Source organism: Silurus aristotelis (genome assembly GCF_946808225.1).
Source record: "Silurus aristotelis genome assembly, chromosome: 11".
Lineage (NCBI taxonomy): Eukaryota > Metazoa > Chordata > Actinopteri > Siluriformes > Siluridae > Silurus > Silurus aristotelis.
This window is the reverse complement of record NC_139584.1, coordinates 3,753,078-3,771,956: the sequence shown is the minus strand read 5'-3', so window position 1 is coordinate 3,771,956 and position 18,879 is coordinate 3,753,078. Positions and strand designations below refer to the sequence as shown.

General features: G+C 40.7%; 1 protein-coding gene across 2 annotated transcripts; it reads left to right on the top strand.

Moving 5' to 3' along the window:
• The first annotated feature begins 2,350 nt into the window (after nucleotides 1-2,350).
• Nucleotides 2,351-17,995, top strand: mob3a (MOB kinase activator 3A). 2 transcript variants are annotated; one of them, XR_014535840.1, is made up of 6 exons: nucleotides 2,351-2,669; nucleotides 7,404-7,940; nucleotides 13,492-13,722; nucleotides 13,826-14,368; nucleotides 14,419-14,491; nucleotides 14,532-17,995. XR_014535840.1 is itself a non-coding variant. In XM_083555078.1 (4 exons), the coding sequence occupies exons 2-4, from the start codon at nucleotides 7,523-7,525 to the stop codon at nucleotides 17,622-17,624; spliced, it is 651 nt and encodes a 216-aa protein (XP_083411204.1). In that variant the 5' UTR covers nucleotides 2,354-2,669; nucleotides 7,404-7,522; the 3' UTR covers nucleotides 17,625-17,995. The 2 variants fall into 2 exon arrangements, 1 of the variants encoding a protein (XP_083411204.1); XM_083555078.1 differs by lacking the exons at nucleotides 13,826-14,368; nucleotides 14,419-14,491 and having other exon boundaries at nucleotides 2,354-2,669; nucleotides 13,492-13,694; nucleotides 17,595-17,995.
• Nucleotides 17,996-18,879: the final 884 nt, after the last annotated feature.

Sequence of the window (18,879 nt, the reverse complement as noted above, 5' to 3'; positions counted from 1 at the left end):
GCTGCAAATAAGTATTTGAACACCTGAGAAAGTCAATGTTAATATTTGGTACAGTAGCATTTGTTTGCAATTACAGAGGTCAAATGTTTCCTGTAGTTTTTCACCAGGTTTGCACACACTGCAGGAGGGATTTTGGCCCACTCCTCCACACAGATCTTCTCTAGATCAGTCAGGTTTCTGGCCTGTCGCTAAGAAACACGGAGTTTGAGCTCCCTCCAAAGATTCTCTATTGGGTTTAGGTCTGGAGACTGGCTAGGCCACACCAGAACCTTGATATGCTTCTTACAGAGCCACTTCTTTGTTATCCTGGCTGTGTGCTTCGGGTCATTGTCATGTTGGAAGACCCAGCCTCAAAACCATCTTCAATGCTCTAACTGAGGGAAGGAGGTTGTTCCCCAAAATCTCGCAATACATGACCCCGGTCATCCTCTCCTTAATACAGTGCAGTCGCCCTGTCCCATGTGCAGAAAAACACCCCCAAAGCATGATGCTACCACCCCCATGCTTCACAGTAGGGATGGTGTTCTTGGGATTGTACTCATCATTCTTCTTCCTCCAAACACGTTTAGTGGAATTATGACCCAAAAGTTTTATTTTGGTCTCATCTGACCACATGACTTTCTCCCATGACTCCTCTGGATCATCCAAATGGTCATTGGCAAACTTAAGACGTGCCTGGACATGTGCTGGTTTAAGCAGGGGAACCTTCCGTGCCATGCATGATTTCAAACCATGACGTCTTAGTGTATTATCAACAGTAACCTTGGAAACAGTGGTCCCAGCTCTTTTCAGGTCATAGACCAGCTCCTCCCGGGTAGTTCTGGGCTGATTTCTCACCTTCCTTAGGATCATTGAGACCCCACGAGGTGAGATCTTGCATGGAGCCCCAGTCCGAGGGAGATTGACAGTCATGTTTAGCTGCTTCCATTTTCTAATGATTGCTCCAACAGTGGACCTTTTTTCACCAAGCTGCTTGGCAATTTCCCCGTAGCCCTTTCCAGCCTTGTGGAGGTGTACAATTTTGTCTCTAGTGTCTTTGGACAGCTCTTTGGTCTTGGCCATGTTAGTAGTTGGATTCTTACTGATTGTATGGGGTGGACAGGTGTCTTTATGCAGCTAACGACCTCAAACAGGTGCATCTAATTTAGGATAATAAATGTAGTGAAGGTGGACATTTTAAAGGCAGACTAACAGGTCTTTGAGGGTCAGAATTCTAGCTGATAGACAGATGTTCAAATACTTATTTGCAGCTGCATCATACAAATAAATAGTTTAAAAATCATATATTGTGATTTCTGGATTTTTTTATTTTTTAGATTATGTCTCTCACAGTGGACATGCAGATAAGCGGGAGAAAATGACATGACATGACAGTGGACATGCACCTACGATGACAATTTCAGACCCCTCCATGATTTCTAAGTGGGAGAACTTGCAAAATAGCAGTGTGTTCAAATACTTATTTTCCTCACTGTATATATATATATATATATATATATATATATATATATATATATATATATATATATATATATATATATATATAGCAGGAGATCTTCCACTCCAACCCAGGTAAAGCATATCTTCAGCATAGGGGTTTTGTCATGCTGGAACAGGTTTGGCTCTCCGAGTTCAAGAACCAAATATGGTTGGAAAAGTCCCTACTGTTCATCTACAAATGGGGTCGATGGGGTCAGGCTCAGGAACAGTGGTGAACCGGGTAAAACGTGTGCGGCCGAGGCTCATTGATGCACGTAGGGAGCGAAGGCTGGTCCGTGTGGTCCGATCCAACAGACAAACTCCTGTAGCTCAAACTGCTGAAGAAGTTCAGGCTGTTATTGATCCATGGGTCACGACGGTTTTGGCTACATAGGGGGACCAACACAAAAAGCAGGTGGTCATAAAGTTTGTCTGGTGCAGACTAATAAACAAATCTAGCTTTAAATCACAATAAAATCTCCATGATAATACTGCTAGTCACTCCCTATTAAAGGAGGGGAAACTTGAGTGGCCTTCACAGAAACAAAGGATTAAAAAAAACATCTTATGTGGTAGTTCCAGATTTGTGGTCACAGAAAGGAAGAAACAGATGGTGTGATGGATAGAGATCTTTGCTTTGCAGTGTATTTATTTGTGTCACGTCCTGAAAGTCAAGCTAGCTCCACCAAGAGCAATATAGCAAAAAAAATGTTTTTGAAACTTGTTGCACGTTTCAGAAACACAAGTCTTTCTCTAGCTAATCACATGGCTCGATCCCAAATCACAATCCGCTTTCCTGAATATAGAAGTGCATGTGAGAGATTGCTTTTCAGGCACTAAGAAGTGCACTCTGGGTCCAACAGGAAGCCATTTTGGGATGGAGTGTGTACAGTAAAGCTGCGTGACGTTGTCAGGAGAGGAAGTGCACTTGGTTCACTCAGTGCCTCGCGTTGCAAACCTCTTGTTGCTCTCTATAGCCCTCTATAGCCCTTCATAGCCCTTTATAGCCAAGTGCAAAGCCATAAAACTCTCCATGAACAGGAGCCTTGATCACAATCACGAGGTAACGGAGCGCCCATAATGTAGGTTTCTGACTCGCTCGCGACTTTAGTTTGACATCAGTTCGATTTCAGAGCGTTCGAAAGGCGGTAACATCAAAGCGGAAGTACAAAGTCGCCGACACTGAATCGGTAAGTTTTGTTTCAACTTCTTCAAACGGAAATGTTGCTGTTGTAAAAGATCAAACGGGTGATGTTTAAAATATGTTCAGAAAAGTATTGTTGTATAACAAAGAAAAAGAGGGGGAAAGAAAAGAAAAGGAAACGCCTTTTTGTCAGCAAAACGAGTGGCTTCGTTTATTTATTTATTTATCAAACATATTATAGTTTAACGTTATCCTCTGAACTTCATGGAAAAGTTCATCTCCCTGCCTAGTTCATTATTCTTAATCATTTTTTATTACGAATAATTGTACAAGAGCAGGTTTACTGGAACACCAAGGTGTCCAGAAGGTATTCTGGAGCAGTGCAGTAACGCCCAGATAATCAATTAAACCCAATATTAAAGTCTCCAAAAGTTACTTGTTTTTCTTATTACTGTGCATAATTGCACATGGAGAGGTTTGCTGGAACATCATAGTGTCCAAAAGGTAGTCCTTCAAGCAATGCTGGAAAACTCACACTGAGAGGTTTTAAACCAACATCAAATTTTCCAAAAGGTCCTTATTATAATAATAATAATAATAATTATTATTATTATTATTATTATTATTATTTTGCATAATTGCACATAGACAGGTTTTATGGAACACCAAGATGTCCAGAAGGTAGTCTCAGGAGCAGTGAAAGAACACCCATATACTGATATAAGATTTAAACCCAATATCAAACTTCTAAAAGTTCCCAAATGTGACATGAAATATCTGTTTAATTTTTTTACCATGTCAAAACTTGGGCCTGAACTCATCCTATTGTTAGTTTCCATGTGGAAATCTGTCAAATGTTTTGCATCAATGCAGACAATGATGGAAATGATGAAACGGGACACTCACACTCATCTAAAGGTGATATAATGACAGTCTTTCGCTCCGAACCAGAGGACAAGGACATCATACAGGTGAACACAGTCAGCAAGAGACCAATAATAGAACAGGGCTGAAGACAGGACAATAAAAAAAGTTTTTCCTAGTTGTATGACTAGTAAACAAACTCCTTGTTTAATCTCATTATTTATTCATTATCTATTAACTTGTTTTTTATTTATGCTCTGCTGAAAATGTTTTGTTAGTTTAAGAACACTTAAATTCCGAATGTTGAGGAGGATCACCATCACAAAACTCCTCCTCCTTCATGCAAGACGTTTTAGCCAAATTAGCGTCCAAGGATCTACATTTCGGAAAATGTAAATAGTAAACCAGGATCAATCTGGGATTCTCATTTCAATATGGTTTGGGACACACTTTTTTTTTTATTTTGTATGCTATTTAGGACGGAAAGTACATGAATTAGAATGTGGCACGTGGCGTTTATCAAAATTTACTCCGGAAATAAAGTTCTGTTATATTTGTATCACATTTTAAATGATAACGTGTCACAATACACCGCTATGTCAATACAATCACAATTCCCCCAGCATCTGTGAGGTGTTGCTCAGGTTTGTACTCATTTCCTATTTTGAGGTATTCAGGGAAATGTTTCTACCACAGCATTAGTCCGAAACACGTGACGCTCAGAAGGCCATTGCCCTTCTCATTCAATGGCCTCTTTTTGTTCTATTCTTATTTTTTCATTTCAACTTCTCTTTCTTTGTACCATTAGTCCTTTACACGTGAGAGCAGTTTTAAGCTGCATTGTGTCCGAATCTTGGTTTTTCTTACCTTTACAATGCATATAGTAGTCATCCATTCTTGAGAATAAGGTCAAGCAGGAAAATACTGAGGTAAAAATCTTAGACAGTATATAATTCAAAATCAGGAAAATTAAATAAAGGGTTTTGCAGACAATTTTGAGACAATTTACGACATTTGTAAAAACGCTCTGATGCAAAGCAGCTTACAATGATCTCGTTTATACAACTGAGTAGGTGAGGGTTAAAGGTTTTGCTCGCCGGCTCCAGCAATGGCAGCTTGGTGGTGCTGGGATTTAAACTCACGACCTTCTGATCAGAAGTCGAACATATTAATCACTAAGCGAATTCTAGCAGGGTTCGATTCAAATGTGATTTAAACTGCAGGAACTGTGTTTTGGGTATTTGTTTTTTGTAACCTGAGCCAAAGGACTGAGCTGTAACACTGCACAGTGACTGTGGAGGTAAACACTGGATGCGATATATACATATATTTTAATTAGTCGTTTAAATAAGTGATCATTAAAATTGGCCATGGATTATCCCCTTATACCAGGATCACTTTCCAGCATTGACAAAAGCAGACATTGATGTTGGCTGTACAAAACTGACTGAATTGATCATTGTCCTTTTATATACGGTTCCGTCAGATGTAGATTTGGAGAAGTAGTGCCATATTTTTACAAATATTTGAAGGAAGAAGGTAGAGAGAGAAAGATGTGTAGTAATAAAGCTGTTGGAGATGGATCCTGGTACCGTTTTTATTTTGTTTGGGTTTTTTTATTTATTCCTCATTTTGTTCTCCAGGTTCATCTTGTGCTTCCACCCATTTATTGAAATCAGCACATTCACCATATAAGTTAAACTAGACGCAAAAATCTTCCATTTCGCCCAGTAATGCCATTAGAAAAAAGTTTACAATTGCTGTCTCAAATGACATTTAGCTGACTCTTATTTAGACTCAGCAGGATATAAAGGTCAAGTCAAGTTTATTTCTATAGCGCTTTTCACAATAGACATTGTCTCGAAGCAGCTTTACAAAACGTAAGAATTAAGGTGAATGATGTGTACCCCTGATGAGCAGCCTGGGGCAACCGAGGCAAGAAAAAACTCCCTTAGATGACATGAGTAAGAAACCTCGAGAGGAACGAGACTCAAAAGGGAACCTCATTTGGGTAATATCAAGAGTGTGATTATAAATCATAAAAACCAATACAAAACACTGGAAAGTAAGATGAGCTTGATGAGCCAACATGAGAATATAAGATTGTGAGTATTGTCATTTCTACAGTCTTGTACAGTCAGTTGTTGCTGTGGAACCAGGAGCTACTGAGCATCTTATAAAATAGCTCAACATCTGAGATCATCATAGATCCAACACCAGCTTCTCCATGCCTTTAAACACACAGAGGTCCAATGTCTAAATTCAACATAATATGAGATCCAAATGGTGCTGGTACGTCTCTAGATGGTTCGGAATGTTTGTGAGCATCTTCTTTGAAGGTCCATAATTTTCATTTGGTGGGACACGACTGGAGCTGCGCTGCTTCAGGATGCCTCGGGATGGGTAGAGAAAGAGAAGCAGTGGAGAGGAATTAGCGTAGCTGCTGTTCATGATATTAACAAGGTTATGATATGTGACGCGTGTTAAAAGATACGTCTTTAATCTGCATTTAAACTGAGTGTGTGTGTGTGTGTGAGCCATGAACACTGTCAGGGAGACTCTTCCACAGCTTAGGAGCTAAATGTGAGAATGTTCTACCAGTGGACTTTGCTATTCTAGAAACTACTAGAAGTCTAGAGTTTTAAGATCTCAGGGAGCGTGACGGATTGTAGCGTGTAAGAAGACTGGAGAGAAACATGGGAGCCAAACCATTTAGTGTTTTGTAGGTAAGTAGCAGTAGTTTGTAGTGGATTTGAATCTTAACAGGTAGCCAGTGTAGGGACGATAAGACTGGGGTTATATGGTGATATTTTCTCCACCTTGTGAGAACTCTGGCTGCTGCATTCTGGACAAACTGTAGCTTGTTTATTAATGATGCAGGACAACCACATAGTAATGCATTACAATAGTCCAGTCTGGAGGTCATGAACAACAACTTCTCCGCATCAGATATAGACATGTTTCTTAGCTTAGCAACCTTTCTAAGGTGGAAGAAGGCTGTTTTTGTAAAGGTGTAAAAGGTTTAAAGGTTTGAAAAAGCTCCCAGACCGAAAGCTATAACCTCAGAACTTTATCACCTCAGCAACACTGTAGTAGCTCTGCACTAAATATTGCACTATTCCCCCCCCCCCCCCCCCCAATCATTGCACACCTCAACCAATGATGGAACTAAAATAAATGGACATTCAGCTCATTATGGATAAACTTAATTAATTATAATTATAAGGAAGAAATATGACTCCTTAACTCTGGACTGTGACTTCATCGATTGACTTGAACAGCACAGTGCAACTTTATACCACACCATACCGCACATGGACACTTTAAGGACAATCATTAAATAACTTTAATTTGTACTTCCAATATCTGCCATACTCCTTCATGTATATACACACATTTTCATATTTTTTCTATAGTTTATACTTTTTTTATTTAAGTTTTTTTTTTATGGTTAAATTATATTTCTTGTTTATGCTTAAATGTTGGCGAGTCGTAAAAATAATTTCACTGCATGTCGTACTCTGTATGTATGTGTGTGCGACAAATAAAATTGTATTTGCTTTGACATATAGGCACTAAACATACCAATCTTTTATGCAACTTTATTACCACTTTATTTCTGTAAAGCTGCTTCGAGACAATTGTCCATTGCGAATAAAAATATATTGAAATTTGAAGTCCTTAATCTCTCATAGGTTATTAATGAAGCTCCATAAAACTGTGTGCTCTCAGGGCTTAAATCGTAGTGTTCTTTTTTAATTCAACTTTTGTTCCTTTTTTGATTTACAGCATGACTGGTGCTTTTGACACTTTATTATAATAATAATAAAATCTCGCTGCTAAAATGACTGACAAGTGAAATTTTGTTTTATTACAACATATAGTAATGTCATCTCTTTCTCTCTCTGTCTTACAGACTTTCTCTCTTGAACTGCAAGCCAGGTGTTGTTAACTTGAGGAACAACCTTTTCCTCAGCATTTGTTTTATATTCCACCGTTATCCTCTTAAAAAAAAAAAAACACAGTCCCCTCACCATGTCTCTGGCCCTAAAGCAAGTCTTCAACAAAGACAGAACGTTCCGGCCCAAGCGCAAGTTCGAGCCCGGTACTCAGCGCTTCGAGCTCCACAAGAAGGCGCAGGCGTCCCTGAACGCCGGTCTGGACCTGAAGCTGGCCGTCCAGCTGCCGCACGGCGAGGACCTGAGCGACTGGGTGGCCGTGCACGTGGTGGACTTTTTCAACCGTATCAACCTGATCTACGGCACCATCAGTGAATCCTGCACCGAGCAGACGTGCCCGGTCATGTCCGGAGGGCCCAAGTACGAGTACCGCTGGCAGGACGAGCAGAAGTACAAAAAGCCCACAGCGCTTTCTGCCCCGAAGTACATGAGCCTGCTGATGGAATGGATCGAGGTGCAGATCAACAACGAGCAAATCTTCCCCACCAATGTCGGTAAGAAAAACCTGAATGCTTTATTCTGTTCAGTAAGCGTACCGGAGCACTGATGAAGTTACGATGGATTAAAAAATAAATAAATATAAGCAGCTCTGGAAATAATCAGAAATCACTGGTGTGTAGTTCCATTCTAAAATTTAATTCTCTTTCAGGAAATCCTTTTTTCTTTGTTTTTAAGGCTTGATCATTTCTTTTTCTGCTCTATAGAATTTCTGCTCCCACTTTTTTCCGCACATGCAGGCTTTCACTCGTCACATGATTCCGACTAACCTGAAAAAGTTTCACGTGTGTCCTTCAAGCCACATAAATCCAGCCATCCTTTCCATACTGCTGCTAATGAAACATCACGGCCTGTGCGATACCTTCGGAGGAACACGATATCCACCAACTTCAGCATATATCAGCTCGTAGACGTTTGGCTAGACGGTCAGCTGCACCACTCAGGAGCTCCGAATAATATTTTGCAACTTTTCATTTTCATAAGCATTTTGTCTCCACACAACTTTTTTTCCACTCGTTCACTGTCCAGTGTGTGTTTTTGGGAACAAGCACGTGTCTCAAAAAACCATAAAACGCTTAAGAACAATTCATCAATCTCTTGGGGATTTTAATTGGCTGCATCATTGAAAGCATTCCGACCAACTAGATAGTGTAACATTCATTTGCACATTGGTTTTCTGATTCAGTGGGGGTTTTGTGTTTGTTGTTCCCAAAATCTTGACAAGCACTAAACGAGGTGGTATCCAAAGGTTTCTAACTCTGTTAAGCATTTTATTTATCTAAGTTTACACACTATCACCTTCAAAATAGTCCCCTTGCACAACAATACGGCGCTCCCGGCGTTCCTGCCACTTCTGGAACGTGTGCTGGAAGTCTTCATTTCAAAGCACCTTCTGCTATTCTCCCCGGATCTCTGCAACGGTGTCAAAGCAGCGAACTTTGAGTTGGATCTTCATCTCTGGAAAGAGGCAGAAGTCCGCAGGAGCCAAAGAGTGGGTGCAGAAGAGAGATCATGATGTTTCCGGCAAGAAACTCACGTGAAAGGAGCGTAGAACGATGTCTTTTGGCATACTGGCTTATGAAGGTCGGTGCTCCCTGTGACTGTGCGTGCAGCCACCTGTTGGCGTTTTACAAAATTCGACTCGGAACTTTTTGATACCACCTTGAAGATCGTGTCTTTCAATTAACAAGTCATATTAAAAGATTGTTTGCTGGTAGCTTTTTATTTTTTTTTAGGATTAGAATAAATAGCAAATGTGTACCATTACTCATACTGCTGGTTGACATACTTCTGAGATAAACGGTCGATCAGGTGAACAGTTATCTTATTCCTTCATCCTGTTGAAATGAATGAACCCAAACATGTGGTCCTGAATAGCTTTCTGACACGAGTGTGACCTACCTCAAGCTCAGCACGCGGCTGAGATTCTAACCTGTGATAAAAGTTTATATTTCTAGTCATGTGCAGATTTTGGATGTTCATTTTAGTCCTGTGAACGAATTGTGGTTTTGTTGATCATTCGATTTCATGTAGATTGAAAGTATTGTGCTAGAAATTGAAGTATTTCAGGGAACACTGTGCTTCAGTGAGGCAGCTTAAGAGTTGGCATGGTTGTTTAAAGCAACCTGTGATCCTGTAGCAACCTGGGCTGGGAAAAAATTCAAAGCGCATGCAAAGTAAAGGAGTAGAGTGGCATACAACGAAACCGAGCTTCATCACACACTAAATCAGAATGCCAATTTCCTCGATGGAGTTGGTCAGGATGTTTTCTGTAATGCAGCCGTAAAAAGCAAGTCTTTCTTGAGTCTCCACAAGAAGTATAGACGCTGTTGCACCTTTTTAAGCAGAGCTAGGGTGTTCTGATCCTCAAAGATGTGGACTTCCAAGAAATTAAACCTAGAAAATCGCTCTCCATCAGTTCTGTTGATGTAGACAGTTAAATGTCTCCTGTTAGCTTTCCACAACAAGCTGTTAAGTCTTCATGGCATTGAGGGTGAGGTTGTTGGTGGCGCACCATGCTGCAATACTTTGGATCTCTTTCCTGTAGGCCAGTCTATTGTTGTTGCTTATCTGACCGATTGCTGGGGTTTTATCTACATATTTAATGATGTACAGAGGAACACATTTATGTATGCACATAGAGTAAAACAGTGGGCTCAGAACACAGCCCTGTGGGATGCCGGTGTTCAGGATAAGGCTTGAGGAACTTTACAAACATATCTATTGTTAAATCTATTGTTATCTATTGGACATTCTAAAGACCACTAAAACAATGATGTGCCTCCCACTAACAGTATGGGGAAGAACCACATATGGCTGGAGAAATCTGGCGTCCTGAGACTTTTGTCCAAATAGTGAATGTTGTTAAAATACTACCCATTGGAAAAACCCATCGTTTCTTAGAAACCAACCCTGCTTCTTCGCCCGTCTTTATGTCGCTGTCACCCTAAACCCGGCGCCTCGCTGCTCATCCAAGCGTCACCTTTCAAATCAGGTGACGCAGCCCAGACTAATGGCTTGATTAAATCTTCATCAGCTATTTATAAACCATGCGAAGGCGCAGCGAGGCGTTGAAGTGGCTCACGTGGCCAAACATATCCTCCTGTGCATGTGTGCATGACTTACAGAACAGGACAAGGTGATCTAATGATGTCGGTGCTGTCGCGAAAAAAATATTGTTCATATTTCGAACACTTGTTCCATAACTCACTGCAAGACCTTTCGAATCTATCACTTTTCATAATCCAGGGGATGGATGGGATGGGAAATTAGATCTGGAAGGTGTCATTTCACTTATACCACAAAGATTTGCCAATAATTACACTGTTTCTTTAATTAATGAACGGCACGTCACACGGGTTAACGGTTTATAGTGTCGTGTTGTGGAACATCGCATGAGGCAATTCACTTCCATTCATTTCTGTTTGCGCTTTAAACAATGGACATTGTCTCAAAGATGTTTTACAGAGATAAAACCTTGAGAGGAACCAGACTCAAAAGGAAAACCCCATCCTCATCTAGGTGGCCATGAATGTACATTTTGGTACCTTTTAGTGCTTACGTTTAAGCTGTGATGGATTTTAGCCTTATTAGCATTTTCTTTCCATCTGTTTTGACGACTTCCTCGTTCTGGAAAACTTCTCACTGTACTTAATCCAAAGTACTATGATTTATTACGGCTTTAATGTCCTATAATAATTTTTGTCACATCTGATGTTTCTTAATTTGCTATAAGACCTTTTGAATCTATTCCTTTTTGTACTAATTGCTTAATCAATTTCTTGGGACATGGGACATTCGATCTGGAGGGTGTTATTCCACTTACACCCCAAAGATTTGCCAATGATTCCACCATTTTATTTATTAATGAGCAGCACGTCAAACATATTAAAGGTTTTATTGTGTCATTTTGTGGAACGTTGCGTGAGACAATAAAATCATCGTGATGGCGCTTTTGACAATAGACATTGTCTCAAAGCTGTTTTACAAAGATAAAGAGGTTATAAAGTCGTATAAAAGAGTGCATAAATATATGTTTATTCCTTATCGTTGTAAGTTTATCCCTTGTGAGCGAAACAGTGGTGACCGTGACAAGGAAAAACTCCCTGAGACTGCATGAGGAAGAAATTTTGAGACTCAAAAAGGAACCCATCCTCATCTGGGTGGAACTGAATGTCCAATCTGGTTCCTGTTATCGCTTACGTTCTAGCTGTGATGCATTTTCCCTTATTGGCATTTTCTCTCCTTCTGTCTTGACGACTTCCTCATGCTGGGAATCTTAGCAAAAAACTGTTATCTCGACGAGACAAACAGAGACACAGGAGACTCCACATATAAAATAAAAAAAAAAACTTCACTACATTGACATTTTATTTTTTAAATCCACTTATTATTATTATTATTTAATTACGCAGAGCTTCCACTGCCCAGTGTCCATAGAAACAATTATATTTTAGATCCAGCGCATTAATATATCAACCTGTTGTTTCAGCCACATTACAGCCGGAACTACTTTCCGAGGTGTTCAGTCATGCAAATATAGAAAAAAAAAACCTTCCAACCAATCAGATGAGAGAACACAGCTGCATGGCTGTGGTATAAGCAGTAATAATCAACATTCTATGGACCTATCTGAATGAAGTGTTTTTCAGCATTGTGCTATGAATAATTTTGTATTCGGTTGCGCAGAGCTAGAGTGTTCTGGTGCCAGGGCAGATCTTCCGAGATGTGGACCTCCAAGAAGTTAAACCTATAGAATCGCTCTACGTCAGTTCTGTTGATGTACCATGAAGCTGCCTGGCTTTGGATCTCTTTCCTGTAGGCCGGTTCACTGGGGTTTCACCTACATATTTGATGAAGGTGTACAGAGGAACGCATTTATGTATGCACATAAAGTAGAACAGTGGGCTCAGAACACAGCCCTGTGGGATGCCAGTGTTCAGGGTGAACAGGAATCAGGATTCATGACGTCTTTGTCAGTTGGTGTAGTATATATGGGTTTATTGGGGAAATTCAGACAACAGTTGCGTTAACAGCTAGAAATATATCTACACTATAGGGGAAAAAGTATTGGGATGGTGGACTTTTCCTGAAGACTTTTCACACAATTGTACCAGGTGGCTTTGGATGAAAATCAAACTTCACTTAAACTAGGAGACCGACATTTAGTCCAGCTTGACAATGCACCTGTGCACAAAGGCAGCTCCATGAAGATATGCTTTACATAAGGTAAAGTGGAAGGTGCCTGATATAGAGCTCTAAACCGTATTGAACACCTTTGGGATGTTTTTTTTTTTTACACTGACTGCACCTCAGGCCTTCTCGTCTCACTTGCATCAGTACCCAACTTTGCTAACTAGCAGGATGAGCACAAATCACCATAAAATCTACAACATCTACCCAGAAGAGTAGAAGTTACAGAGAGTGGAATAGCAAATGGGGAATCAATGTGGAATGGGATAAAGCACATCCCAATCTTCTAGGTGTCCACAACCTTTGTCCATGCAGTGTGTGAGATCTTCAGAATTCAGTACTATATCATAATGTAATTGTAGACCAGTTTCTTCAGCACCGAGTGACTTCGGAGGTGTGGATTTATTTTTTTTGCTTGTGGGTTTTTTATTGCAGCGCGCGCGCGTGCGTGCGTGCGTGCGTGCGTGCGTGCGTGCGTGCGTGCGTGTGTGTGTCATGGTTTTCACTTTGTGTTTAGTATGAAAGCTGAGAGGAAGCGAAATAAAGCTAGTTGAAGGCAACATATGACATCAGGTTTTCGAAGCGTGTGTTCTTTGAGAGTGTCACTGTGCTGGAGGTAACAACGGTGCAGCATCCAGCTGTAAATTCTGTCTAAAAGTGAATCTGAAAATGTGAATTTAACCAAGAGACCACTGGGTTTACAAAAATTCCAGTCTCGTGTAAATTTCAAGCATCCTGATGTGTAGGATTCACTTTTCAGTATTGTTTAGGCTCTTTTTCAGTTCACACTAAATGCTAATGTTCGGATTCAGATGTATAACCAAAGCATTAAAATGAAATGTGTTTGTCCCGCAGGTACGCCCTTTCCCAAGAGCTTCATGCAGGTGGCGAAGAAGATCCTGTCGCGTCTTTTCCGCGTTTTCGTGCACGTCTACATCCACCACTTCGACCGTGTCAGTCAGATGGGGGCAGAAGCGCACGTCAACACCTGTTACAAACATTTCTACTACTTCGTCAATGAATTCAGCCTCATAGACCAGAAGGAGCTGGAGCCACTGGTCAGTGTGTGTGTGTGTGTGTGTGTGTGTGTGTGTGTGTGTGTGTGTGTGTGTGTGTGTGTGTGTGTGTGTGTGTGTGTGTGTGTGTGTGTGTGTGTGTGTGTGTGTGTGTGTGTGAGAGAGAGAGAGAGAGAGAGAGAGAGAGAGAAAGAGAACTGTGATCTTGGAGTTCACCCTGTCCTTCTTATTTTAGTCTTTTCCCTGCTTTATCACACCAACTAAGCTGGAAATGACCTGATTTACTTGAATTAGAAGCGAGCGCGTGCAGGAAAGGGTTTTCAAGAGTTGCCATTCGAGAGCCTCCCATTTTGGGTCATTTTTCAATTCAGTTTAGTTTCATTTGTATGACGCTTTCAGCCAATCAGCTTCACGTAGTTCATATCCAGATCCAGTTCGGGTCCCCAATGAACAATCTAGAGGTAACAATGGCAACTAATGCCAGGGACACACGAGATTTTTTTTTATAGTCATTTGCGATTGTTACTTGTCCGACTGTACGAACATAATCCCCACGTCACACTGTAGGATCTCAGTTGGCACAATGTCCGGCTGTACGACAGTCAAAATCTGATGCACCAAGAAAAAGACTCGTCCGAAGTTTCAGAGCATCAATCCGTGACGCGTTCACACCCGCGTTCTCTCTCGCTAACGGTAGCTAGCAGCAAACAAAAACAGTACATTTTTTTTCTTGACGCAACTTGATTAAAAAAAAAAAAAAAAAAAGTCATACAAACACTACTTTTACCTCTTTGACTCAATAAGTCTCTGTTCTTGCTGTACCGTCCACCTGTCAACATGTGGACAGGGGACAGGGGACAGGGGAAAGCAACCTGTCAGGGATTTCCCCTGTAGTGGTCTAAAGTTGTCATTCGTCATCAGGTTCGGGGCTCTCGTTAATCGGCTGTTGGTGAACATGTCAAAAGACTGCAGATCCTTTAGGATTTAGAAAATCTGTCTCCGACCGTCAAAATCGCCCTGTATTATGAGCCGGTCATAATACGCCATTTACTGGCGCCCTTTTCCTGAGCGACTCACGATCATTTTGTTTTATCTCAAGATACAATATATTGCCAAAAGTATTGGGTCACCTGACATTTCCTGCTTTATGTGGTTCTTTACCAAAATGTTACCACAAAGCTGAAGGCACTCAATTGTAGTTACTTAAGATGCACAATTAAACTAATTTTGCATCGACTTGAATTCAATGCACAAAATCACATACCAAACTTACGACCAGGTGACCCAATACTTTTGGCAATATAATGTATTTCCTTGCTCAAGGGCCCAGTGGTGGCAGCTTGGTGAGAGTGGTGGTGGGACTCATGACCTTCTGCTAGGATAAGTGGTAGCTTAGTGGTTAAGGCATTGGACTTTGGATCCGGCGGTCTTTAGTTTAAATCCTGGCCACACCAAGCTGCCACTCCTGGGCTGCTGAACCAGGCTCTGAACCCCAAAGCTGCTCGGTGGTGTGGATGAGATAAAAGCATCTGCCAAATGGCATGAATGTAAATGCAGTGATGCGGAAGTGCAAATACTTCGTTACTGTTCTTTAGTCAGTAAGATTTTTCTGGTTACACAAATTTGTTACTTTCTACTTCTTGATCAATACTTTTTCTTTCTCACTGCGTGCTGTTTTCAGCCCATCAACCTGTTTCCTGTCATTGCGCAGCGACCACTGGTGTATCATTTCCTGGCTCTCGCACACCACAGACTAGTTTCCGAAGCTCACAATGAGCAGCCAGAAGGCAACATGAAGTCTGGGGTTAACGTGGAGGAGACAGAGGGAGTCAGAGATGTAACCATGACTGAGAACAGAGACGTTCCTGATCATCATCATCTTTTCTCTGCTTGTGTTCTATATGGTGGATGTTCAGCCTGGACACATTCATTAGATAACAAAACTTAAAATTATTTTGTATTAATATATTAATTATGATGTGAGGTTCGGGTACCAGCGTGACACTGAAACAAGCAGTGGTACAGTTTTACTTAAGTACATGTCCAAACTTCTTTACTTTAACGTGAGTGAAAAAGTCAGAACTTCAACTTCTTGATGAGTATCTGAACTTCTACTTGAGTGACTTTTGTCATCTCTGTGTAAATGTAAATGAGATTATCCACTGAGGCGCTGGTGAGAATTTAGTTTTTGGGAAGTGCAAATCTTCGTGGTTCCTTTTTCTTGCCAGTGGCCCTGCAGTGACGTGTGCAGATCTTTACACACAATCATCACCGAGTCCTCCTAACTATCACAAGATGTGATAATTAATGTTTTAAAAGGCGATAGTACTACAGGAAACGGTGCAACATTTGCTCAATCGGATGTGTTCTGGCTGCCAGACGAGAACCGCGACCTTCGGCGTCACGTCCCCCGAGTCGTTTCCGCTTGCATCTGCACAGATGTTCGGTAAAAGCTAGACGAAACTAAACTAAAACTCCTCCATTGTGCCTACTCTTGGTGTGCAGAGGAAATGATGCCACCATACCACATCCTCCCAAGAGCTCCTCCCACTTTTACAAGAGCAGGGCGAACGGAGACAGGTATTCAAGCAGGATACACAGTCATACAGTGGTAGACAAGGAGACTTCTAATGGTTTTTAAGGGGTTCGTTAGGGGATTTCAGCTCCTACCTGGAGCTCTGTTTGGAAAATGCACAAACCTTTTGTCCTCCCAGAGAGAAACGAACAGAAGGGAAGGTTTTCTGAAAAGCAGGACTGTTTAGTAGAATAGGGGTCTGTCTAAGAAATGTTTTTTTTTTTTTTTTTTTTTTACCTTTTTTGGGACATTTCTCCAGTTTCCAACGAGGTGAACATCTGTTAAAAAAAAACAGCTTTTATTGCTGGTCCTAAAGTGTGAGTGTGTAGACACACCAGTGCTATTATGTGTTTGCATGCATACATTTCCATTTAAATATGGAAAGAGAAAACCAGGAAGTGAAAGCAAAAGTCAAGATGCCTCCCTGTGACTAACAACCCATTTTGGAAGTTGATGGGAGGTCATAGTGCTGGTGTGATTCACAGGGTGATCGTTTCCACATCATCTCTCCCGGTCGCGGCTTAAAGGAAGGGTTACGTCAGAGAAGATGTTGCGTCAGAAGCCTAACATTATGTCATGTTCTTCACACACATGACCTACTGAACGTGGCCTTGATGTGGTGTGAGGAGACATGACTGAGTAAAGAACGCTCAACTAGTAGCCTTCAGGGTGTTGGTGAAAAACTGAAGATGGGTAGGATGGAGATCCCAAACAGGTCTCAGTTAATCAAATAACATTCGAGGTCCATTTTTTGGTCAAATTGTTTCTTTTGAGTGTTTCAGGGAGACTGATTGCAGTACATATTCTAAATATTAAAATCTAGAATAATCTATAGCTGGTTTTTATATTATGAATTATATCAAGGTCTCCAACATTTTTATGAGTAAGGGAAACTCTCTAGTGGTGATCTAGGTCTATTGAGGGCCCATTTCCTGTTATAATAACCTCCACTATTCTGGGAAGATGTTCCACTGGATTTTGGAGTGAGTGAGCAGGTGAGATGAGGAGGCTTGGAATAAAGGCAGCTTGAAAAATAATCCCAAAGGTATTTAGTAGGGTTTAGAGCTCTACAGCAGGAGATCTTCCACTCCAACCCATGTAAAGCAGATCTATATGGAGATGGCTTTGTGCACAGAGGTATTGTCATGCTGGAACAGGTTTGGGTCTCCTAGTTCAAGTGAAGGGAAAATTCCATGGTACCAAATACATCCAAAGACGTACTATACAAATTTGTCTCTAACTTTGTAGTAACTTTCGGAGGAGAACCGCGTGCGTGTGTGTGCGTGTGCGTGTGTGTGTGTGTGCGCGCGCGCATGGTTACACGTTGTGTGAAATGACCACCTTTTTATTTTTCTCTCTCCCAACAGAAAGAGATGACATCACGGATGTGTCACTGAACCTGCGCCCCCGAGGTGGTCCGTTTCAAACCGCTCGGCCTTAAAAACCACCCGAATCGACAAATTAAAAAAAGAGAAACGGTCCAAAGTTTCCAAAGACTCTATTTTTATACACTTTTAAAGTACTGTAATATTCTATTTAGCTTAAAAAAATGTTACCATCTTCAATTTCTTTCCTTTAATGTGTAGAATTGTTTTTGTTTTTTTGCTAGAATGCAGTATTAGAAATCTTTTTTTTTTTTCTTTACATTTTGGTCCAGAATCATTTCCGCAGTTGTTCTATGTAATTTTTCTCTGTCTGAAGCATACAGATTATATTTGCTAATATTTATGTATGTGTTTGAGACATTAAACATATTCTACTAAATATATTTTCTCAACTGTCTGAAGAGACGTATCTTTTAAATGCATTTACCTGGCAATCATGCCCGATCAGCCAATCACGTTGCAGTTGCACAGTTTTTCAAAATCATACAGTTTGTTTGATCACGCCAAACATCAGAATAGGAGCGGAAACCTCCGAGTTCAGTGAGGATGACCGTGGAATGGTTGTTGGCATAACATACCTTTTGAGTATTTTAGGAACCGATTATTTTTTTGGATTTTCACACACAACAAAACGTGTCAATAGTTACTCAAATACCCACTCTTTACAACCGTGGCGAGCAGAAAAGCATCTCCATGTGCACAAGATTCCAAAAGGTTTGGGTGATTGGACAAATATATATATATATATATATATATATATATATATATATATATATATATATATATATATATATATATATATATATATATATATATATATATATTCCTGTCATTTATCAAACCTGAAATCCATTACAAAACCATCAAACAAAATCAATTAACATTTCAAATAATCTTTACTAATGTTAATGAGAAATATGACTGTAAGCTGCGGGGTCCAAGCACCTTTTGCTACCACAGTGGGTAGTTCTCTGTGTGACTGATCAGAAGGTCGGGGGCAATGCCTTAGTATTGCCAAGCTGCCATTTTTGGGACCCTCGAGCAAGGCCCTTAACCCTGTGGGATCCAGGGGTGCTGCATTATGGCCGACCCTGCCCACTGACCCCCAGTTTTCAAACATTGCTGTGAAGAATCACCCAACTATCACTTCCCTGAGTCAAATAACCAGCTAGTTAAAAGCCTTTCTAGATGCATTTGCAGTGGGTGGATGTGTGCTAGAACAGTGGAAAGTAATACCAGGATAGAAAGCGGTTTCCCAGGACGGACC